Source organism: Drosophila innubila (assembly GCF_004354385.1).
Source record: "Drosophila innubila isolate TH190305 chromosome 3L unlocalized genomic scaffold, UK_Dinn_1.0 0_D_3L, whole genome shotgun sequence".
Classification (NCBI taxonomy): Eukaryota; Metazoa; Arthropoda; class Insecta; order Diptera; family Drosophilidae; genus Drosophila; species Drosophila innubila.
Genome location: NW_022995376.1, coordinates 19,383,542 through 19,410,077, shown reverse-complemented (window position 1 = coordinate 19,410,077; position 26,536 = coordinate 19,383,542). Strand labels below are relative to the sequence as shown.

At 35.6% G+C, this 26,536-nt stretch overlaps 2 protein-coding genes across 8 annotated transcripts; one reads left to right on the top strand and one right to left on the bottom strand.

Annotated features, from left to right (window-relative positions):
* The first annotated feature begins 539 nt into the window (after nt 1-539).
* On the top strand, nt 540-26,045 carry LOC117788320. 7 transcript variants are annotated; one of them, XM_034627058.1, is made up of 12 exons: nt 540-715; nt 3,775-5,442; nt 18,619-18,774; nt 18,855-18,952; nt 19,013-19,107; nt 19,290-19,405; nt 19,467-19,835; nt 19,898-20,125; nt 20,186-20,530; nt 20,593-21,241; nt 21,687-21,849; nt 23,177-26,045. In XM_034627058.1, exons 2-12 carry the CDS (start codon nt 3,790-3,792, stop codon nt 23,502-23,504), a joined length of 4,200 nt encoding a protein of 1,399 aa, XP_034482949.1. In that variant the 5' UTR covers nt 540-715; nt 3,775-3,789; the 3' UTR covers nt 23,505-26,045. The 7 variants fall into 7 exon arrangements, with proteins under 7 accessions (XP_034482949.1, XP_034482947.1, XP_034482945.1 ...); XM_034627056.1 differs by having other exon boundaries at nt 541-815; XM_034627054.1 differs by having other exon boundaries at nt 542-811.
* On the bottom strand, nt 6,312-7,552 carry LOC117788324 (protein snakeskin). The gene is made up of 3 exons (XM_034627064.1): nt 7,372-7,552; nt 6,881-7,077; nt 6,312-6,827 (listed from the first exon to the last, which is right to left on the bottom strand). Exons 1-3 carry the CDS (start codon nt 7,420-7,422, stop codon nt 6,587-6,589), a joined length of 489 nt encoding a protein of 162 aa, XP_034482955.1. The 5' UTR covers nt 7,423-7,552; the 3' UTR covers nt 6,312-6,586.
* Nucleotides 26,046-26,536: the final 491 nt, after the last annotated feature.

Below are 26,536 nucleotides of genomic sequence, written 5' to 3'. Positions count from 1 at the left end.
TATCGATAGTTCCCATTCGATGATCAATCTCTTTCTAACTAATCTTTAAGTGTTGCCTAATTATGCAAAGTTATTATCGCGGCGGTTAAAAAATCGATAGTACTGTTGATAACTTATTTTACAGCTAGTTCCAGCTTTTCAGAGTTCGATTGCTACAAATATTTGAAAATTGTTTTTAGCCGGAAATACGGTATTTCCTAAAACTATGAAAAGTGCACGCAAAATGCTTTCCAGCTATTTTTTCTCTTAAGTTGGCAACACTGTAGTCGTTACATATTCGCAATTTCCAGGGCTGCGATAAAAATGATTAGAATTAGAAATATTAGAAACAGATATTAAATTTTGAAAACAATCGCCAAGAATAAACTGATAACAGCAACTTGAAAGTATTTTAATTAAATTAAGTACTATTACAATAAATAAATAGTTTTTACAAGTATTTATAACGTGTCAATTTATAAACAAATGTGCAGGCGCACAGGCTCTATTTTTTGTACGCACTCACTGAATGGGGGAGCAACGGTCATGCGCAATGCGTCACCTCGTTGATTTGTTCTACCATGCTACCAGCTGTATGGGGCGCCTGTCGATCAGTCAACCGCTAGTCACCCGCGCGCGCGGAGTTCTTTGGTTGCGTTGTTGCGGCGTCGTTGCTCGCTTTTAACAGAAAAGGCGAATCGAGCAAAGTTTTCTTTATTTTTGCAATTGGCGCAGTGTAAGTGAAGGTGCCATGTGATAAATGAATCTAAAACAGAGTGTTTGTCACAATAAGCCGGTTGTTAAGTGGGACAGATACTGCTGCTTAAGCACTGTATGTATGTACATATGTACATATTTATGTACATATGTGAAACAAGGGAACCGGCAAACAAGTGATGACAAATTTTGAACACAGTTCTATCTCTGCATATGCTAATACATATATTTACGTGCATATATATAAAAAAGAAACAGGCACATGTAAACTCACTCGAATGTGTATATATAAATATAAACATATGCTAAAACATACAAACATTCATGTGTATGTATTCATTTAGATAAATATGTAAGTCAAAAAACTAATAAATTGAATTAAAACATAAATATTTATTTGCCGAAAATGCGAAATGATGAGAATAGATAAAAAATACACGCACACGCATTTATATACAACATAAAGCTTAAATTATAAAAATGAAAGAAAAAATAAAAGAGTGAAAATGATGAGCGTGCTTCTGTTGCGTTGTCACTAAAAAGAGCGACACACGCGGGAGAGCAGTTGGAGTATAAGTTTGTGTTGAAGAAGAGAGAGAACGCGCGCTCGACTTGTCAGCTGGTTGTCAAGTTGCGCAAGTAGCCATGCAAAATTGTAGATATGTATATGTACATATATATTCGTGTGTGTGTGCGTGTACATATATGTATGCGTAGAACTCAAAATTTTGAAAAATACCTTATGTACATGCTTACATAGAGTATAAGTATGTGATACGTAGATATATGTACTTATTAAGTATTATAAGTAAAGTGTTATTTGCGACTTTATTTTACATCTACGCCGTGCGGTTAACAAAGCTCCAATGCTAATCAAATAAGTATGTGTGAGTGTGAGTGTGTATATAAGCAAGTACATACATAAATACACACGTATGTACATTAAATTCAAAGAGCAATTCCCGCTGGGTTTTAGTGCGTGTTACAAAGTTTAGTGCTCATTGATCAGTCTTGAAATTGACCATGACTGTCGCTGCTGCTTCAGTGTCGCAATAAAAATGTTAATTCAAAACACAAACAAAACCCGAAAAGAATGCAAAGCAAACTAATATCATAACACATTATAACATAACAATGAAAATGAGCACTCACAGTTAATTACAAAAGTAACTTGACATTCGATCTGCATTTTCAACTCGATGAAGTCCATGGCTTAACCGTAACTTTTAACCGGTATTAACTGGTTAAAATTGATAATCGTTACTGAAATCCAAACCGAAACAAATCTTTTTTATTATACCGAAGCCAAAAATCCGAAATTTCCAAACCGAAATAACCGATTTGTGCAAATCAAGCATTAAATTCAATAATGTTGGGAGTAATCATTGCTTTTGAAACTAATTTTGATTTTAAATTTGAATACCGATTTAATTGACGAGATCTTTTTTGAAATCAAACAATTTTTTTTTAAAGGTTTAATTTAAAACAAATAAGTACAACAATAATTTTTTTTGACTTTTGTTACCTTAGCCAACCAAGTTGGCACTTAAGTGTATGACATATTTTATGGGGGACTGTCATTTAAAATACCCTTGCAAAGAGCATAATAATTTTAGTCACAAAACGAATAAACATACATAGTTAGTTATCTGTTTCTATGCAAAACTGCGGTCTCATGTTATCAGTTATTATGATAAAAACCTGCTGCGGATGCTTCTATTTGGGTACAGATGATTACAGGGTATCTTTTGACACATTCTAGTATTTGCGGTTAACAGTGAATTGTATCTGAACCAGTTGACTAAAATAGCATATTGCCTAGCAGGCAGACAAGTGCATTTGTCTATGGATCGTTTGTATTTTGTTTTTGGTTCAAATCTTATCACCCAGTTAACTGTTGTTTTTAAACTTAGTTGGAAACAATTGTTAAAGATAAGAGTATGACTCTTGGTGCTCTTATTGCTGTCGTTGTGGCTGTCATACCACACTCCATCACTCTTTTGCCTTTTGTCAATGCCGTCGACCCGCTTCCCCAAACTGTTATCGCCAGTTTTGCAACTGCGCCACGAGTGAAGTCCCGCGCATTAAACGATATTCCCGATATTTCCTGAGGGTATCAAATGTTTCCAAAGGCCTTTTGATCCTTTTAAAACAACGGAATATCGACAAGTTCACAGACTACCCGATTCAACGATAACTTAAGGAGCTATTTATATTTATTATTCAATTTATCTCCATAACTGTTTGTATCTAAACATTTTATTTAGTTTACTCTTAACTGAAGATGATACAATTTTTAAATATTTTTTGTGGAATTAATAGAAGGTAAAGTTTAACTCATTGTACAAAACTAAATTATTTTCTTTGCTTTAAAAATTTAAGTTTTTTCTTAGCTGTAAATTTAATCAGAATTTTTTAACGATAATATTAGCATAGTCCTGTGACTAGTGCTTTAAGTATAAGTTAACCATGCAGCGGTAGGAAGCAAATACATACGTCAAAAAATAAATATGTGGTAACAATACCCTTATAATTTTACAGAGCATACACATATACTTTCCCATAAATATATACATAGAAAACCTTATTAATCAAACTGCTTTCTATTGCAGATTGCCCACTCATACTGAGTGTTCATTCTTATGCCCATTGAAAATATACAATAAAGGGTATTTTGTAAAACTTATTAAATTTATGTCCATTTATTTTGTCAATTGAAATATATCGAAACATAAAAATAAAATTGACATTCCGCAAGAAAATCGGCTAAGATTTGACAAAACTATGTCAATTTTGTAGAAATGGCTAAACTTGGGGAACTTTTAGACAAGAGGTATTACCTGGTACATAATATCAAATGGTGTATGTGAGATTTTAGACAAGTCGCCAAACGAGATATCATTATCCATATACGCTATAAGGCAAGCTATGGACATTGGAATGTCAATTTATAGCCAACAGTAGATAAGAGATATCGAGTCCAAAGAGAGAGATATACTATATACGACTACAAAGGTACTCTCTCTTAATTTCACTTACTCTCATTCTCACTCTCCCTCTCTGTTTTCTCTCTTGCAGATAATTGGCAACAAAATGAATTCCAGCAAAGAGGCAAAGAGTGTCGCAAAGGGACAGAAAAAGCTACAAAAGATAAACAATAAAAAGCAAAAGCAGCAACAGCAACAACACCAACAACAACAACAACAGCAGAAACAACAACAACAACAAACTATTAATGGAATAGCTAAAACTGCAGTGAATGCAAAAATAAAAACAGACGAAGCGAAGCCAAGCAATCGCAATAACAATAATAATATTATAAACAATATTAATAATAACAACAATAATATTAATAATAATAGCAGTATGGTACAGAATAACAACAACACAGCAACAACAACATTACCGACAACAACACCTACAAACATCACACAGAAATTTAGGGAGCATTACGAGTCGGAGAGGAGAGCACAACAACAATTACACTCAACGTTACCTGCCAATGAAAATCTTCCCAAGATGGAGCGTTCAAACAGCATACGTGGCAAATTGTCGCGTTTTATTAACCACATTACGGGCAGCAAGGAGAATCTGGCCAGAAGCGATGAGCTAAGGGATGAAACCGGCAACGGGAAGACTCCATTTACATTTACACGAAGTAGATCCATGATCTTGTTGCGACGCCCGAATCGAAGGAGTTTCATTGAGCCGCAGTTGGAACAGCTGTCGGAGGAGGCGGAGAAATCCGGGGATCCTTTGTCGCCCACATCGCCACGTAAGAATTCCTTGGCGGACAGTGGAACAGCGGATGGTTGCTCTCCAATCTTGCGAAGAAGAGCGGATACCGCGAGCTCAATAAAGACGCCAGTACGTCGTCAGTCGGCGCATCCTTCGACTTCCACACCGGTCGAAGAATCCGAGTCACCGATGATACGAAAGCCATCGTTGGTGTCACTTACACCCAGCGAGGTTGGCTACAATCCGCAGTTGAACTTTCAAAAGCGACGATCGAGCACATTGATTGCATCGTTCAAGAGCACGTTCAGTGGACTGACCGGAAGTGGATCAGTCAGTGGCAATAGTGGCAGCACCACCAATAGCAGCGATAAGAAAAAGGACAAGATGAATCCCAAGTGGAGTGCATCCTTGCAGTCGTTGCAGGCCATCGACAATATGGTTAGTTATGCCAACATGTCGTTCATCGACTACGACAAATTCAATGGCTATGAGAAGCAATTGGAACGTCAACACTCAATGATGAGTCTCGCCGAGCAACAGACGCCTCCCATGCCCAAATTGCCACTGCCATCGACTGCCTCTCCGCTTCCACATTTACAATCTCCGCATACGCCCACCTCCGTTTGTTCCACACAGGAGAGCACACCAAAGACAGTTGTGATGCGTCGCAAAAGGAGTACCAACTCCTTGGCACATCGCCAGATCTCCTCCTCGTCTCGCAACAGCAGCCTGAGCATCTACAACTTGGACACCGACTACGAGCACAATCTGGACAAGGTGCAGAATGTCTATCGCGAAAGTCTTGACTCCCGCACTCTTGAACTTCTCAATCAATGCTCCCGCAATTCCTACATCCAAGATCAGCCCATGCTCTTTGACGCCCTCAACTTGGAGGACGGCTCGGCGAGTCGCAGATGTGCTCTGTGTGCCCAACGTGTCACCCGAGCCAACAGCCTGAAACGCAGCCCCCAGGACACCGTGGATGGTTGTGGGAAACCTCAGAAACAGGTTAGTTATAGCTTAAATGATTAAATCCATAGGGAAATACTAGAAATAGATATAAAAAATCTGCTGGGTTTTTTGGGTTAAAGCCTATATGGTTAAATGATTCAGATTTTTCGAACATAGTACATTCAAACTTTTCTAAATTGAAGAAGTTATCTGTAATGCTACCGGTACCGAAAGGAACCTAATTGAAATTTTAAATCCAAATAGTCGCTTTGGTACATACTATAATAGTAAATATATAGTATTTTTTTTAATAAAACAACAATATTACTATGAATTTTATATGTAGAATTGAATAATAGAGCTTTCAATTTTCATTAATTTTATGTGAAATTATCACTTGTATTTGTTAATTTACTCGTCTGTTACAATAGTCTGATTGAATTTTATAGAGATACATTTAAACAAATTTAATTGGATTTCCTATAATAATCTATTGATCCTCCGATTCAGCAGATGATAACAACTTTCATTTATTTAATTTAATTGAAAAATTCCAAAAAATCAAAAAGCTCTCAATTTTAAAATCAAGTTGGGCTGCGGTATCTCTTATATATAAAGATTGAATCAAATATAATTCGAATATAAGAAATAATCTCCACCGATTTTCATCTACAAAGCTGAAAAAGATTACATATAAGCAGTTAAATGGAGGAACACGGCTATAAAGATTCAACATAATGTAATTCTTAATTCTGAGTGTATACGGTCTGTAAATATTGGAAAATGACTAAATGTTGAATCACAGGACTATAGAAAGCTTTTTATTTCCAAAGAAATCTAGGCTTGTGACTCATTAAATTAGTTTTCACTGTAGCTGAGTGTAATAGTTATTTTCTCTATAAAAAATTGATAACATTTTTGCTAGGGTTTTGGATCTTAACAGTTTATATTTGCCAAAGTGTAAAAAGTGATATAGCCAAATAAATTTTGGATGTTAGTTAAATTATGGATACAGTGAACTGTCATTATCGTAGTTTTTAATGTAAATGTGTTTTGTAAGAAAATTGATACACAATTGGCTTAATAAGTTAAAAACTAATTTGCACTTAGAATTAACTGAAATGTATTGAAAATTTGTCAGTTATTCGTTAGCTGCCCCAGCGGCGCTTCAATGTATATGTCCATACTTCATCCCGGTTGATTACTGTGTGTAGTCAGTGTCGCCCTTGGAGTAATGTATGCAGGCCAGCACAGTGTCTAGCAGATACAGTGCTCCCTCGATAACGCACAACGATCCCATGGCAATTCCCACCTGTCGCTCCGAGTTGACATAGAGGAATCCCTCGTCGGACATGTAACCCTTCCAGTAATGCAATGCCACGCCTCCAACGGCAAGCCACATGAAGGTGCCCACCACATTCATAATGGTGTCACACAGTTCTCTGGGGAATGTATTGATTAGAATTGGGAATATACCAGAATATCGATGACTTACCCCTTGTGCTTTGTGGTGCCAAAGGCATAGGCAATCGTGTGGCAACCCGTGTATATAAAGAATCCAACCATTACTCCAGAGGCAACAATTTCCGCATCGGCGCTTTTTTCTTCGTTCAGGTTCCAAGTGCCGCCAATGCCAAGAAATTCGCCACCATCTCCCCAGCGATACAGAAAGATGACAACCAAGTTAATAATCTGTAAAACATAGCACAAGCAATTAGAAATTCTGAATGAATCATATTCGATCCATTGTAATGATCATTCTTGGTGTAGCCCCGCCCTGTAAAAATTTTTAGCTTTAGTTGCGCATTTCACGACCCTCACATTATTAATTTAGCTTTCCATGCGTATGAGTAATATTACTAATACTATGCTCATATTGATAAGACGACAACCTTATCTCAGGCACACTAGTCGCCTTATTGCTCAACATTTTCATTGGAAAACTGGCTAATTTGATTGGAATTGGAAGTGGAATACAGGACATACCAGCTTGAGGGCTTTGATGAAGATCGAACCAATTGTTTCCACAGATACCATTTTGATAGCTTAATTAATATTCAAACACGCACGCACACACACTGCAAATAACTATTGATCTATTCGTTTTGTATTCGTATTCGTATTCGTTAACGTTGTCGCCGCCTCAAGTGAACGCCTAAAACTGAAGGCAACTTGGAAATAAGTAAAATAGAATTAGTAACTTTTGCAATCGCACAATACACACACACAATGCGATAAGATACGCGGATAAGATAACAAACAGGTATGCGACGATAACAGGTGCGTTTCGAAATGGGTAACAATGCATACAAAAACCCTTAAGCACACACACACACAAACACAAACACACAAAAAGTTGTTGTATTGTTGTCGCGCATGCGTCGCGCAAGTTCTCCTTATCAATTTGAAAATGCTGTTATCATTATGAAGCTCAGCCAATTATCAGACGTTGTTCAGCGTCAACTTGCTAGTCATACGAATATGTGGTTAGGTTTGTCTCTTCTGTGGCTCCTCCATACATATGTACACACAAACAAGTATACATACAGTTTATGGGGGCATGAATCATAGCAACAACACAAAACTCGATGTCGAATCGAGTCTAAATGTGCAGGAAACGCTGCTCATTACGTCATCATCATTGACAAATCTTACTTCTTGAAATACTTGTAGTGTGTTGAGATTGGACTGTTAGAGTGTGCACTTTATTATGTCCATTGAATTAATTATAAACATGTATTTAAATATGATATTTATATGTAAACACTGCATATGCATTTAAATATTCTAAAATAAATGCAGCCACTTAATGGGTTCCATAATATAATATATGTGTGCAATTTTATAGAACTTTAAGCAAAAAACAATAGTTGGATTTTTAAGTTTGTTTTTTATTCTTTTATTTAAATAGAGAATGTATGGAAAAATATAGAAAATGTATAACATATTTTCGCCACCAACTTTAACCACACCAGCATCGTATATGATTTTTTAAGTATTTATTAAGATTCAGTTGCTAAGAACAATTAAATGATTTGCAAGCAAATTCATATTCAGGTTATAAAATAATACCAAAATTCGTTCTGCACGTTGCATACATTTATCCATTTTATCCAATTTTCAATAAGTGAAGCAAATAATTATAAAAAGCTGTGGCAACTCCAGTGCTGCCGCTCAATCAAAGGGATGCAAGTCAAGCAGAGACTTTAATTTTGAAGTCACACGATACATACGTTATTATGTATCTCAATACATGTATGGCTGTATGTGAGTATCTGCGGTTGCTGACTTTGTTCGATGAATCACTGCAAGTCGATGTCGATACTGCAGCACTAGCGGGGAGTAGTAGTTAAATCCGCCACGAGGGTGCATTAAAAGATTTCTGAATAATTATTGGCAAAAATGCAACATCCGATAATCTAAATGCAAATCAAATGCATTGTAAGTAGTAATAATTTAGTCAAAGTGCTTGCAAATACTACTTTTATCTCCGAGCAGAGTATAAATACATAAATTAAATATTAAACTACCCTCGCAACAGCAGTGACAGTAAGTACTGGCAATGTAGACGGCTTTTGGAGCTTTCAAGGCATTTCAAAACAACCAGCTTTTACATATGAATTCATGCTCACAAGCATTTGTCACGCAGCAGAAATGTAAAACTTTGTTGTCATTACGAATGTACATCATGTGTTTATACGAGTAGTATATTAGTATATAATATGTATATAATATATACATAATACAAAATATGTATATGAGCAGATATAAACATGCATTTTCATTTTGCTCGTTTAGAAGATACCCTGCAAACAATTACTTTAATATATTTATGCATTTAGAAAAGATAACAAATCCCAAAATATACTGAAATTTAAGAATGAAATAAAATTTAGTAAAAATATATACATATGTATGCTCACATAGTCAACTAAAGTTCAAAGATGGCTATTTCCCATTCCTGTAACATTTTGTTTACCTTTTCATTTACATACATGTCTATACATACGTTTATAAGTTTTTACATACAGATATTTGCGCTCATGAATTGTAAACCGTGATTTACGTTGGCAACAGAATGAGTCAGCACAACCATGTCTGATAGCACATGCATGAGACGCTTGAGCTTTCATATATATGCATATGTACATATATACATATTACAATTACAAACTTTCATACATAAAACGTTACATACACACACACAAAATTTTGCATAATTTCTTGTGTGTGACAATATTCGTTGTTGTTTCTGTGAATGAAAGTAAGGTTTGTTTACATATGGCTTATCGCAGAACGCTCGCAAAAGCTCCGCATATATTTGAGAGAGCGCCGGAGAGCAAACAGTCTTATTTACGTTTGACTATGAGACTAGCACAACAACAGAAGCGTGTGGTGTGCGTAACGAAATGAAGAGAATGTAAACAGTCACAAAATGTTCTCTTAAGTCAATACAAATGTGCGCACGTATGTGTGTCTGTAAATGTAAATGTTTATTTAAGAGGTGTGTTTAATAAGTAAATCAGATTTTGATGTGTTTATTTTTTGCTGAAATGAAGACTGAGCTTACAATGCACATGAGTAAAGGACTTTATTTATTTTATATTCAAGCACTAAAAGCTTTACTTGTTATGTGTTGTGCTAGTCACGATTAAATTATATGGTTTAAATATACAATGAATAATAATATTAAAATGAAAAAGTATACATTTATTTTTATTTTAAAAAGAGACATTTTAATGAGCATATTTATAGCAAATTATATATATTTTATTTACATTTATAGGCAATAGTAGTATTAGTATTAATAAATACATTTCATTTAGAAAAATAATAAAATATAGTTTTTAATAAAATAGGTAATTTGTACGAATGTGAAATTAAACGAACTTTTGTTATCTTTGTCGCTTATTCATCCCTGACAAGTGCAGTGCGTACGGAAAAAACTTAAGAGAGCGAATACCGCTCTCTTCAACTAGTATTGTTTGCCATTTTCTTTCTCAGATTTTGCGCTTTCATTGCCATTCGCGATGCCCTCGTCCTTTAGACGAGTCAAAGTGTCCTCAGACGGATTCAGTTCGCTGTGAACCGTCTCGCTGTCCGGACATTGAAAGAGGACTTAACGCAATCCATGAAAAGTGCACAATTACGAATCGCATCGCATTTTTACCCATACATCTATATAGAAAAACTCAACTCGATTTGTGGTTTTTGTGTTTGTGCAAAGTGCATAAGTAAACATAATAGTAATAAACATAATAAACTACAATCTACAAAGTGAATAAATATAAATGTATTATCAAAAATACTCTCATCACATTAAGACGGATAATGTGGAAAATAGTGGAAACACCTGATTACGTCTCATGTGTGCATGTGCAAGTGAATTTAATTGAATTCTGACATTATATCTCTCCCTCTCTCTCTCTGTCGCTCTTCCTCTCTGTTTGTGTGTGTGTGTGTGTGAGTTGCCACAAAAATGGAAATGGCTAACGGAATTGTCATCGACTTATACGAGTATTATCACAGATGAATGCACTCATGATTTCGATTGTCCTTCTGTAACATTTATACCGGTATGTCCTCACTTATGTCTCCTATATTGTTTTTTTTTTTTTTTTTTTTGTTTGGCAGCAATATTATTTACGAAAATAGGCTTAAGTAGATGGAGTCTATTCTGAAGAGGATTCTAGAGTATTGTCTGGTCCTATAGAATTTTGGTTATATGCATGTCTCACATCACATAACCTTTGATGCTACCCACGACTTTGCTCTCTCTCTATCTCTCTCTCTCTCTCTCCCTCTCTTTCTCGCTCTCTTGTTTTGCTGTAAGAACTTTTAAGATGCTAATAAATTTGGAGCCTGTAAGAGTCCAGTACGAGACCATCAGGTAGACCCTGTTTTATGTAGCTGTATCTGTAGCTGTAGCTGTATCTGTACCTTTACACTTACCTTGCCGTTACCTGTAATTCTGAATAGGCAAGAAACATCAGAAACATCTTTGGAGACGTTGCGTTGCTTTTGGATGACGTCAGCATGTGGCAGTCATATGGCCTCCTGATAAGAATGAAGCAAATAAAAATAAGTATCACGAAGACATATCCGACTCTCGTCTCGGCTCAGCTTGGACGGTGCCCCATGTGTATGGCCAAAAGCGACTGGCAAATATTTCGCTTTGTCCTTGGGTTTTATGTTTTGGGGCAAAAGTCATAAATCAAATTAAATTTGAAAAACATTGCCGCAGTTGAGGTATATTTTTTTTTCGTTCTTTCTTTCTTTTTTTTTTTAGTTAACAACAAACAACAAACAAAAGCATAAGTATTTGTAATGATATTTATGAGTGCGGGCCATAGTCAAAATAGGATTTATTAAAAAAGCACATGAATATTTGAATTTTTAATTAAATTTTGATCGTACTTAAAGCACTTAGAAGGTACTTTAAATGAATGTCCTACTAATAGTTTCGGGCTGCGTTTCATAAGTTGACGCTAGGCTCCAAATAAGTTTAAATTTAGCCACATTTCATTCATGAATGTGTCCCAAAATACTTGTATTTCAGCTAAAGAACTCATTAATCATTTTGAATCAACGCTTACAATTTAAAGGGAAGAAAGGCGAGTGTATTCATTATGTTAACGCACCTGCAATTTGTCATTAATTATAATGCTACAAGTTGCTTTATTTTTTCCTTTGAGTTTAAATGTGTTTATTCGCACAGAATGTATAGAAATGTTGAAGGAAAAAGGAGGGAAATGCTCATAAAAATTGGCAAACAAAGGCAATATTGGACAACGTCCTTTCGTACTGGAGTCGAATTTGCGTGTATAATATTTCTAGGCGTTAGATAAGGTTGGGGGCTTTGGCCACCTTAGACTAACGTAAATTTATATTACAACAATAACGCAATATCAGACGTGGCAGAACGACAACAAGAACACCAGAAATACATAGGTAGTAAAAATGAATGCGAAAATATATATACGGCGTTTCAGGAAAAAGTAACCACAACGATCGATTTTGGTTTTTGTATTTGGTATTTGGTATTGGCAAGACTTGGAAGCGCCAACATCAAACGGTGGACAGAAGGGAAAGTGGGACCGTGGCGGGTGTTGCCACGTGAGGCGAGGGCGATAATGATGACACATACAGGGGACCCTAACCTTGTTGCCGTTGCGGCAAAGTCACCGTGAGTTACCTCAAATGACGTAAGACAAAAAGCAAGATGCACAACACATCGAAGCTAAAACTGAAACTGAAGCTGTTACTCCTAACCTTCTAACCCCTATGACAAGACGATAAATCATCAACAATATCTTTGAGTTTGCCAGAGATTCTTGTGCTGAAATTGAATTACTTAAATGACAGCTCCTCAATTATGCATAGCATAATATAGTAAACAAATCTCAAGACAAATCTGTAAACAATAATTTGATTAGCTTGATTTATTGTAGTACAATTTATTGTCCCAATATTTGCCTTATTGCCTTATTGTATGATTGATTCAAGGGTTAGTTTGTGATATTATTGCTTATAATATAGTATGTATTTTGTTCAAGTTGAAGCAAGTTACAAAGTTTATATAAACTTAGTTAATTTTGGTCAGAAATGGAAAAATTGTAATTATAATATTTGATGAATGCGTAATATTTATTTTTTAATTCCTTGGAAATGAATATATACAAACTATTAGGCTTTTCAAACTTATAGTTATTGAAGTAATTGTTTTGACAAAATAATTAAATCACAGTTTTCTTGGCTTGTAATTTGATAAACTAATTTATTATAATTGATTGTATAAGCAAGTTTTACAAAAACCCATTGAATTTCTATTTTTAACTATTTTTAAAAGTAAACATAAGATATGAGATTTTTGTCTATTTTTCCAAGCAATTATTTCAGTTTAATTTCTATTGTTAATAAAAAGAGAGAACAAATATATTATGTATCTGAATATTCATATAACAATCGGTTTATTAAATAATGAAAATTGTTATTGGGGCAATTCTAAAATGAGCAATAGTTAAACTGATTTTTAAAATAAAAAAAAACGAAAATCTGGGAAAGCTAGTCCAAAGGCTGCAAATATTTGAAAATATTTTTGCTAGTTTCTATATTTTCTAACGCTTAAAAATTGTTGTTTGTAAATTTAAATTAGATCCTTTAAAAAATGTAAATGGTTGACAAAGAAAGCACCGGCAATGTCGGGTAGCACTACATGGCTAGATGAACAACATATTGATGTGTGTACAAGTGAAATGAATATGCTTGTACTCGTACTGTATGTACTATATGGGTTGAGGGTGTTTCCCAACCGAGGAATATTGACTAGAGCAGTCTTAGTTGTTATATCTAGGACACAGCACATAAAGACCGAACTGCATGCACACACACACACACACACACACATTCATTTATATAGGCCTCAAGGTAATGCTAACAGTAACGGTAATTCGCGAAACACGCAAACAAAACATTTAAATCGATTTCGGAACAACCTTAGAATTTTCAGTTCCAGTTTCATTACGAGAAGACGTGGAAAAGCCTTTCACACACACGCACACACACACACACTCACACACAGCGCAACAACTTTTTAGATAGGAAAGTCTTGAGAAAACAAAAAACAAATGGGTTAGTTTTTGTGTCTTACGTGGTAATAAACGATAGTGCAATGAGGTCAAAGTATAGTTAAATCAAAAGGTGTTTAGAACGCGTGCGAACAGTTTGGCCAAAGGTTAGCTAAATACTTCTTTAACTATAAATCAAACTAAGCCTTAGCAGGAACTGACAATTGCACTTCTAGTCTCTGGTTTTTTCTGTAGATTCTTTTATCCTTTTTGAATCTCTATAGGGTAGTGCTGGTTGGCACACCCTCTGAATTTCCATTACTGCTAGGCAATGTCCGTTTCCAGCACTGCAAATCAATAGTTTGAAAAATGTGCGAAATGGTTCAGCAGAAATGACATCAGCAACAAAGCCAATGGTTATAATCTGTTAGGATTTGTCGTTGTGTCATTGGCCATCCAACTGGAAGATGGTTTCGTTTGCGATTCAGTTTGAATAATTGAATTTATTTCATTTTTATGAAAACTTTCGCAAGCTGTTGGCATTTTAAATTTTATTCAAGCAATTCTACTGGAATATCGCATTCACAATAAATTGATATCTATTCGTAGTTTGCTCTATTTTAATATAAACCTTAGTTCAATTTACAATTAAATAAAATAATATTGATTTTTTAAACCTTTTAAGGTCTTTAAATAAAAATGGTTAGCTCTTTAAAAACTCTAACTTAAGAGAACCCGGTATATTTTATAATGACCCAAAATCCCATATAATTCTTTAGTGTTGTGTTTATTATTGTCATTAAATAAATATTAAAGACGTTAGTTATACTCATTAATCAACTATTATTAAATCCTATGTTATATTTAATTGAATTCTGATTATTATTCACTAAACTACATTTTTTCTTCCGTAGGTAATTGAAATCCATATGATTTACGAGTACACTTCCCTTTTGCGCCCACGTGCAACGAATAACACCTGTAAAAGCTATTCATTTAGTATATATATCAAGTGTATCCGTTGTCGGTTGGCGTTACGTGAAGCCCCGCAATGTGTGATTTAAGAAAAACAACGAAATAAAACGGGAAAGCAATTTTTTAAAAGTAAATATACGATAATCGGAAGAAAACAACGCTTTAAAGGGAAAAGCAAGAAAATATCAATACGCTTAATGTAAACATCAAATAAGGTGAGTATGCTGTGATTTGTGTTTTTTTATTTTTTGTAGTATAAATAATTATTCGGCAACTATTTATGTACAAATGTAAGCTAGTTGCAAGAATAATTTATGTGCAAACGAAATCTATTCCAGTATTAAAGTTTTGGCAAACTCATGGAAAACTTTTGAATGCTATTGGACAAATCATCCTTATGGTTGAGAAAATATGGTGTATAATTTTGGCTTTATGTTGATTTTTGATGACTTTCAGTGTTGAAATCAGAAATTTTGATCATGTTTCTGAACATTATTTCTTCAATTTCAGCTAATCAACCAATATCAAATATATAAATTAAATAAGACATGATTATACATCGAAAAGTAATTATGAAGTGGAAAGGGCACAGGAAATAATAGCAATTAAAGTTCCTTTTGGGGGATATTTTATGATATGATAAATAATATTTTAAGTGATTTAAGGAGTATAACTTGTTCGATCCAATCAAGTTTAATTAGTGGCTTGGGATATTAAACGGAAGAAGAAGACGTACGGCGGAGTGCAACCGTAATGGGTGGTGGCCTGACGGAACTACAAATCGTTATAACCAATAGACAACAAGGACCCCAAGTAGCTAGAATTGTTGCCAAAACGCAGTTGGAAGTTCTCGAGTTGGAGTGGACAATGCACGAGAAACTTCTGGAGGAGGCACGAAAGGATAAGACTGAGAAAGTGCATCTTCTTAGCCACGCTAAGGAGAAGCCAAAAGATAAACCGCTAAAACAGTCGAAACTCGCCGAAAGGTTGCGACGTTCCTTTCGCCACAGGGATCACAGTCCGCTGGAGATCAAGCGGAAGGAAGGAACTCCACCTGAGTCATCTCTATCCAAGGCAGACAATAATAATTTACTGAGTCGGCAACTTCCCGGACTAGGACTAGGAGGACACATTAACTCGGCCCTCCTACTGGACAGTCCCGACGAGTGTACGCCTCCCGAGTACGCGTATGAGCATCTGAGCAGCGTTGCCAACACCAACTCAAGCAGCTCCCTCGAAAGCTCCTACGATCTGGGATCGCAGTCGAACATTTATTATTGGTCGTGTCAACAGAACGTTGAAATGGGTGGCGAGATTAGCACCTTGAGCGCTGAGCTGCCGGAGCAGCTGATGAAACGTCCAAATCCACCTCAGAGTCAAGGAAGTAATCCTCCAGCGGCTGCAGCTGCAGCAGCTCCTGCTCCTACCAGTGCCAGTCGCAGTTGCTCGCTGACAAGTGAAAGCAGCTCGGTGAGGATCACACGCCTGCAGAACTTTCTCTTCAAGAGCAGCAATGAGAGCTCGCGCAGTTTTCAGGGACACTCGAATGATGGATTCACTGCCTCCTCGTACAACTCTTCGTCGGGGGAGTGGGAGCAACTGGGCACCCATGTGGGTGGAGGACACGATTTGAATACTAGCTCATTTCCCGAGGAAGCTACTAACTATGATACGGATGGGGATGCCACGTTGCCTGTGGAAAGTGGCGAGGCTGGCGCTTATTATCAGTATACGCTGACATCGCCCAATAATCCCTTTCTGCCGGAGATTACGGCACGCACCTATCACAGCACCTATGAGAATGATGAGCTGCAGGAGTGCGCCATCCAAACAGAGGAATTGCAGTCTGGTTCTCGATCCACTCAGGTGCCAACTCCGGCCTATAGTCGAGCTGGATCACAGGAGTCCACTTATAGCGAAATCGGTACCAGTTGCCCGCATGGACCTACACCGAGTCCTGCATCGAGTTCATCATCCACGCCCGGACGACACCGACGGAAGCTCTTCAGCTTGAATTCGCCAACTCGTCTTCTTCAACACAGGGAGGTCAATCAGCAGTCGCATCAACATCATCACAAAGTAGAAATGTCCAGTTCGCCAACAACGGACAGTCTCAACTCAACAGTCGTGGGGAACCCTCTCAATCCCTTCCTTCCCTCGTCCACTTCACCCATTGCGGTGCCGCCGGACTTGAGAACAAAACGTGACGAGTTTCTACGTGCTACTATGAAAATCTGTCTAGTTGTCTCACCGCCCACGAGTAAACTACAGGTGAGTCCTCTCAGCTCTTTCCCCTCTGACGGAAATCAACTTGTATGTGTAATATGAAAATAAAGACCTTTTCAATTTATTTCTTTTTGTTTTATTTATTTATAAAGCTTCTTAGTCGAAGTGGGCGCAATTAGACCCCTATTATACGAGTATGTAATTACCTCTTTAGTTTTATCATTAGTTATATTTATGCATATTTATTAGTGCTTTTCCTTCGCTTTTGGTTCGATTTATTTTTAATCACTTTCTCACTAGCTTGTTGTATGCAATTCATTTCGATTGCTATTTTAGTGTTTTTCTTTCCTCTTCAATCCATTCAAAGTGACCTATTTGTTTTCTTCTTTGTTTATTGTTGAATTGTTATGAAATTTTCAGGATGGCATCCTATAATTGCACTCTATTGAAATGTATTTGTAGATTATAATTGCAAATCGATATATTGGACAGCGTTGGATTGTATATTCTATATTTTAGAAAGATGCATCTAGATGCTAGATGAAAAGACAGATAACATGGATAAATAAGTTTTAATTATATCCTTTTGATTCTTACTGAGTATTGTTTATTTTTGCTAGAATTTAAAATGATTTGAGAGGACAGCAACTTTTGATAGTCTTCAAACAGAAGATATTGGAACTTAATTAAGGTTTATGTCGTCGTCTTTTAATTAAAGGAATCTTTTGGATTTGGAGTAATGTAAATTAAACTTGCAGTCGAAATTTGTCAGATTGGATTACAAATATTATTGACCATGTTAAAAAAAAGATTCTGGTTTAGAAAGTTATTTGCTTTCAAAGTTGCTTAGATGAAATTAACTAAACTAATGTAATTGTTATGCTCACAATTTGTGATCGACGATATGGCTGCTATTGGAAGAATTAAATGGAATTTTTGAGTTTTTGTTTTTACTAAATTACATTTTCGGATAGCTTTATATAACAACCAGCAACCATCTAATGTATAAAAACAATCAGCAAGGGTATTTTATATTCGGCACACCAAATATTATCGATTTTAACTGAATACACTTGATAAAAGTATGTTAAAAGGACTCAACCATTTAATTTATTTGATAAGAACATTTTTATTTGTTAAACCTTATATTCATGAGATGTGGTCTACTGCAAGTCTGGATCTCTATGTCACACCTCATAAAGGACTCCCGATTATGTTAATATATCCTCTTATTATATATTAACAACTTTTTTAATATTATTATTCAAAATCCATAAAAAATGCTTGATATTTATAATAATTTATTTCTTTATGCTAATGTTTTTAGTATTTGTGGCTATCGAATTTATATGAATAAATTTATATAACGGTTGAATGCGCCTGTGAATCAATATTAAAGTGCCGCCGCAGCATGGACACAATCGAGTGTATGACTCACAGTAGTTTGTAATTTATTTCATTTCAGCTGAAATCAAAAAGTCTCACCCACTTGGATGGCCTCGACACGGTGGTGCCCTGCCATCACGAAGCTGCCGCACCCACGGCGACCGCCCCCGGGACTCTGTTACCGCCAGGAACGTCAGCGCCCATTGAATCCAATGTCCCGAGTGGAGAGAAAACGGTGTGTGCCATTTTTTGCGCTATTATTTTTTATTATTTAGCAGTTGTAAATATCAATTATGGTTAACATTTATCGTTCAGACATCAAGTTCGGAATACTTTTCGGTATCCTTTTGCTTGGAAGCTCCACAGTGTCCCAATGAGGAATTCATACCCGCAATTAAGGGCAGAACTCTGCTGTAAGTAATTGAAATTTTGATTACAATAATATCAGATTGATTAAAATTTTTAATTTACAGCCATGCACTTAGGCAGGCATTGGACAGACGGAACCTTAGCTTCTCTCAGATTGCAATTACCGACAGTAATCCCAGCTTCAGTCATTTGGATGCAGGTAATAAACACTACCAGCAAATAGACGTAATTTTGTTAGTTATTAAAAGAAAGATTCAGAAACTCTAGGTTTATTGTAAATCTTATGTTTCATATAATTTACTTTACATACTGCATTATTTGATATTAAGTATGAATTAAATATATAAATAAGTAAATAAATTAAACTGATCTTATCGAAAGGTGCTGCGACAAGAATTCTGGACGAGCACACGGATGTGGAGAACTTGGCTGGACATCATCTGGTTGTCACCGAAAAAGATAACAGTCGGAAAACTTTACAGAAAGCAGCATCATTTGTAAGATTTACGTGATACGTTTCTCAGCAGCGAATTAACTTCTCTCATAATTATTTGGCAGGGCTCTCGACAACGACCACCTCGACTTCTGTCCTCCGCATCGACAGAGGAGACAAGTGAATCGACTGGCAAACAGATTAAGCAGCGTTGGTCTTCCATATTTGGTATCAAAAATCCACAACAGAGTCAACTTTATGAGCTGCTCAACCACTTTGCCAAGAATGGTGTGCCCCAGCGTCCAGATGCTTTGGGTTTTGATCATCCAACGCTTTCCGATTCGCTGGACTATTTGCAGAATATGGACAAGACATGGCGGGATTTCGTTGACAGCAATTCGATGAGTGATAGCGAGATTAAGATACAAACTGCCATCTGGGAGCTAGTCACAACTGAAGTTTATTACATTCATGCGCTGCAAACGGTCACAGACGTAAGCAGATACCCTGTAATCTTACTTATGCGCAAGTATCAACTAATTTGAATTTCTTATAGCTATTTCTTGCCTGCTTGGAGGCTGTACAAGAGGAACGCCTGCTGATTGAGGTCGATCAGCACAGGCTGTTCTCCAATATACGTTCGGTTTGCGAGGCAAATATTAAGTTTTGGACTCTCTGGCTCTACCCAATGGTTGCTCACAGTGTGAAGACCCATGAGCCACTGAGATGTGCCTTCTTTCAGGATGGTTTTATTACATTCGCCTCCACTTTTGCGCCCTATAAGGTATGTCTGATTTTAGACTACCCCTTCGACATGATTGGTTAATCTTTTTTTCACCTATAGGTCTACTGTGCGGAACAAAGTACTTGTCAGTTTTACTGCAAAGAGCTTAATCAAAATAATGCTTTATTCACCGCTTACCTGGCTTGGTGTGAGTCCCAAAAAATGTGCAATCGCTTGCGTCTGGCCGACATCGTTGTGCGTCCCATGCAGCGTTTGACCAAGTATAGTCTTCTGCTTGCGGCGATTAGAAAGCAAATGGATGATGTGGAGGAGATCGAAGTGATGGATATAATGATACACAGTGTGGAGAACTTTGTTGGCAGCGTCAACAATCATTTGACAATGCGGCAGGAGAGTGAACGCCTCAAGGGTGTCATGGCTCGCATCGAGTCCTACGAGGTGGTGGTAAGTTCTTGAATCTTGAAAGTCTTTTCTTTTTAATTAACGCCTTTAACGTCTTTGCAAAGGACACCAACAACGAGGTACTGGAGAAGCTTATCAAGCAGCATAGTCAAATGTTTGATCTGTGTGCTCCCATGAAGGGATGTCCAGCTTATCAGGTGCGTCACTTGTTCATGGAGGGAGATCACAAATTCAAAGACAACGTCAGCAAAAGCGATGTGCACTGTTTTTTGTTGACCGATATATTGCTTGTGTGCAAAACGATTGCCCGAAAAGGATTGGGAGCATTGAAGGTTATTCGACAGCCGTACTTAACCGATCATTTGATCGTGCATCTGGCACCGAATAATACACTCAATTGTGTCTATCTAAATGAGTTCCATGTGGCGACGACAGCATTCACTCTGCAGTGCACCGAGGCTAAGAACTGGTATGATGCTTTGTGGCGTGCCAAGACCATCTATCAAAGACTGAAGCGAGGCATAAGCGGCAACGGGGCAGACAGCTTTCGTTTTGGAGGAAGCGGCGCCAGTGGCGCTACTGGCGATTCCCTGGGCGTCCGAAAGTCACCGATTAACTCATCCATGTGTAGTCACGTATCCAGTGCAAACAACAGTCACAGTGGCAGCGTCGAATGGAATGATTCACGTAATATATCTGTGGATTTCGAAAAGACAAACTCACTGTCCAGCGACGAGGGGTTCAGCCTAATGGGTAAGCTTCTAGACCACAGCTGTAAAAATTGGCAATCATTATTTTACTTATATTTTATTCTATTGCTTAAAAGATAAATCAATTTTTTTACTTAAAAATTATAATTGTATATCAATTTGTATTAAAATTTAACGGAATACAATTTTTATTTTTATATTAAAATAAAAGTTACGGAATAGGAGTTATTTACATTATTAAAATAAGTGTTATTCCGTATGTTTGAAAGAAAAATATAATTACAATTATTGATTTGCTAATTAAAAAACAAAAAATTAAGATATTATTAAAATAGATTGCAATCATTTGCTTTAAAGTGTATCCAGATTAAAATTTAAGCAATCAATGTATATTTTTTTTTTTTCATTTCTGAAATGCTATTATTGTATCTGTATTCTAGACAAATCAAATTGTAGATTATATAAATATTTTTCAATATTATTCGTAGCTAACCATGGCCTGCCGACGAAAGGCAAACAACATTTGCTAGCTGGCTTGCCGAAGCCAAAGATTGGCGCGATTTCCTCCACGTCAGCGAATACGCTTTCTGTGCAGCCCGTCAACCACCTGGGTCAAAGTTTGCCCAACCTGAGCATGCCACATAGTCAGACGTAAGTATCGCCATAACGAACGTTTCCTGAATATAGAGAGCATGACAAGTCAACGAGCTAGAAAACACACTCACATATTCACATCAGTTCATCATCATTCTCCGATTGGGAATCCTTCAAGTCATTTAATTGTATACGTCTGCAAGACCGTCCATATACATATATATAATTATATCATTATAATGTATTTATATAAGATCTGCATATTTATACATATAGTTAGCATAATTATTTTAATATAGTTTTGTTATTTGTAAAGCAAACACAATTTTATAATACACATTTTTAACTTAATTTAATTGTAGCTGTATCTTTCATACATATAACTATAAGCAAAGCATCAATACAGAAATCAGATATAAATATATCTGTTCATCTGCTTTAACCCAATAATCGCCTAAGCCATTTGTACATGCTGAACGCCTTTTCTTTTGAAACTGTTTTTTTGTGTTTTGTTTTAGTTTTTCAACCAGTGAAAGTGTTAGCTGATCTCACTTTTCTTAGTTTCCTGAGTTCGTTTATTGCTTCTTTGTAGTTCTGTTGTAGTTCTCGTGTCTATCGTCTGTTCGCTGCTAACTCTACCATTTTTATAGTAACAACACCTTGCTTGTGCCGGGCACAACAACAAGTCACTCGGGTAACCTATTATTATCGCCCAGTCACCGCGGTATTTCGTATCCACCGCCGAGCCCAACTAGGTGAGTCGGAAGAGTGTCCTTTACAACTGCAACATACTGGCGATTGTGTACCCTGTACCTACCCCTGTACCGGGAGTAATAGTCGGTTGAGACTTGTCTGTTTTGTCTGTCCGTACGTAAGAGTTGATAAAATAAAATATCTGAGATAAAAATAGTTGAAGACGAAGAAATTAAATATTAGAGATTGTAAGAGTTGAAGACATCAAAATCGAATTCTTTTAGATAAAGATTTAAGTTTTAAACATCTATATTTTACCATATGTTGTTTGTACCCTTCATTCCCTTCATAACAGCATTTATGATCCGAATTGAATACCAGGGGAAGTGTGTGTATGTATTATGTTTTTCACCGAGTTATCTGCAAGTCAAGCAGGTAAATCTATGTTTGTGTCTTGGTATGCCTAGTAGGATACATCATCAGCTGGGTACAGGGTATCAGCTAGTCGAACTGACTCGACTTGACCATTCTCGCTTACCTCCAAATTTGCATTTTCGAATGTCATTATGAATTGAATGCCATCCAACATAAATATCTATGTATATAACAAATGGGTTACCATTAACCATCATCAACTATTGTCAATTCCAAATCCATCGAAACTAAATGCGAATTGTGAATGTATCTGTAGAGTGCCTCTGCGACGTGGCATGGCCTTTTCCACGTCCACGAAGAACCCACCCCTGCTGAAGACGCGCAATATAACTTCTCAGAACAGTATTAATTGGCATCAGATACCCGCCACGCCCACACCGCCTAGTCCGCGATCGCACCACAATTCGCCCAGCAATATTGGGACGGTTAACATGCAAGGCTCAATGCCAGCTCTAATGGCAAATGAAAGTCAATTGGCTTCGGGTGGCCCGCCGCTGCTCCAGAAGCAGATATCCCATCAGACGCCCTTGCAATCGTCCCAACAAGGTCTCCAGCGACATCCAAGCAATGAAACAGATGTTTAATTAATTAATTAAAAATATAATACAACGCAAATGCAATGAAAGATAAAAGCTTTAGCTAACAAAAGTAACACAAAAGAGAACAGTACACATTTGGGTCCAAATAAGATACAAATATATAACTTACATTCCAACAATGTGCTCCCCATTCCCATTGTCTATCCAAGTCTACAAAAGTCTACACACATATCTAGAAGTCTACATACATAAAAGCTACATATACACACTTATATAAATTTAATAAAAATTAAACGAAAGGTACTCTTCCAATAATGATAAAGAAAAAGACAATTTATAACCATAATTAACAACAAACAATTTTAAATCTATGAACAAATATGCCATTACAAACACAACATACATTTATAATATGTTATAACTATGTATATAGTACATATATTATATATGATAAGACCAGCGTTATTTATATCATGATTATTATTTTTATGTCTGTCAATAAGTCCGTCTGAAAACTTATTTAGCATGCAGCCATATCAGCCTATTATTTAGATACTTATAGCTGCCATTGAAAATTTAAATGCAGATTTCGCTGTTGGGCAGTTTTAATTATTTTTAGTGCTACAAACTATTTTTTAGACAGCTCGACTTACTTTAACGAAATTAGAGCTGCCATAGAATAGTTTCTGCTGTTCAAAATGCACAATAAGATACAGCTTTTATTTAGAAGGATTATAATAAAGTTATAAACTGAATATATATATTCTTGTTTGGCAACAGAACCCTATTAGGAGGTAGTGTAAGTAGGGATTTAGTGTAGACTTAGACAGAGGAGATCTTCCATTGAAGCACTCTAGTTTTCAAACAATTGAAGACATAATAAGTCTCTCATAAATTTATGTACTTAAGCATGCTTTAACAAAAACCAATTAAAATCCTTGTCTTTTAACATGAGTCTTTATCCTGCAAAGTTATCGATTGTAGATATTGATAGATTCAGTTTTTATTCTTTGATAGTATGAGATTTTTCATTGATTAATACTAATAGTTTGCAAAACTAGTAATAATGAATAGTGTTGACTATAACCATTTATCAAATTTGTCGATAGCTTTGCAGAAAAAGTAAGAGTTAATAAATTTCAAATGACAAAGGAAGCGTTAATACTTAATTTGATCGACATGCAATTCATGCTTCCGCTTAAATATCCACTTTCATAAATTTATTTTAATTTCGGACATTAAAATTATTTCAAATATGTGATAGCTTAAATAAGTTGGCTATAAGCAAGTCTAATAGTAATAAAAAAAAAAAAGGCGAAAGGTACAACAGCTTATAAGATTTCAATATTTATGTTGATAATACGTATAAATGAAATTATTTCTTGTATATGCTTAAAAGAAAATAGTTGATTACAATAGAACATACTTATATAGTGCCTAAGGAATGATTAACGTTCTTCCTGCCATTTAAATTATCCAAAATACGTGGTTATTTTATTCAGGCATATTAAATCATACTTACCTGTCATATTAAATATTATAAATGAAAAACGATCCAATAACGCAACAATAAGATTGCTGTCTAGTGTAGACTCTAATAAGAAATATATTAAATTGAGCACACTATTTTGATCTATCCAGTGAAGGAAATTTAATATTGTAAAGTAAAATTGTATTAGTTGTTTCTTGTATATTTAGTTTTATACATTTAAAACAAAAAAGATGGCGTGACATATGTTCTTAATTAATCATAAGCTACACACATAATCGTTATTATTGATAGCATACAAATGTAATGAAAAATAAGTACAGAAGTAAATAAGTATATTACGTTGTAGCCATGAACAGTTAAATTGTATTTACAATGAAAGCATATTTTAAATACTTACACATATTCTGGATAAATATAGCTACTCCCACAGTATTATTAAGCGTGCAATTGAGAATGTATTTTAAATATACAGACATATACATATATTTCCAAGATTAACCATAGCGTCATATTTACACAAAAAAAAAATAACACTCAATGGAGATTTTAAACGGAAGAGAAGGTCGCATTTCGTATTTGGCATTTTTAAACACTGCTCGACACGAATCACAGGCTTAAAAAATGCACGATAAATACTATTAACACACGACACGCACGACAATATAAAGAAAGTCATCTTCCTAATTGTATACTTTTGATCGATCCGATGGCTTAAAAAATAAAATGCAATTTGTATAAAAAATATATTAGATACTACATAATTTTTTTTTTTCATTCTCTATATATTTATCGAGATTCTGTAAGATTTCACATTTCGCACAATTTTTAACATTATATCTCTGACATTAGCTGATACTAAAGCATTATAGTAGTAAATCTAAAAGAATACGAACCACATGATAAGGCTGGAGGCACTTATAATGTGATATAAGGATTAAGGACTCAAAATTGATTTGAAAATTGTTATTTGAGTCGTGCGTGTTCGTGTCACGTTCCCATCCCAAGTCAAGACGCAATCTTCTTACTTGCATGCATGTGTATCTACTGTAATGAAGTACAATAATTAATACTTAGTAATAAACGTAATACAAAAATAGCTTTATTTACACCAGTAAATACTTAATATAAGAACAAAATAAAGTGTTACAGAATTTATTGATTAAAAGACGGAAACCAAAATTTGATTTAATTTTTCGGAATTGATTATTACAAATGTAATTTAAGTATTTTCCAAAATTATATAAACAGTTGCACCTAAACCCATATTAGCAATAGTAAAAATACAAAAAGAAATAGCTTAATTCAACAAAACTGCATGCAAGCAGTTAATTTCGAATATCAAAACAAAGCGGCCATGTGTTTGAACTGCTTGACGTGTTTACAAAAATTAAATTAACAAAGCTTTCCTGTTAATGTTATACAAAGTCGTATCAAGCAGCTTTTGCAAGGCCATCTTAACAGAATGTTCTGGATGTTCTGGAAAAAAAGGCTGGAAAATTTAAGTTACCAATTTTGACATTTGACCCAAAATTGTACATATTGCCAGATCGGAAAATTAAACAGGGTGGCTTCATTTGTGCAACAG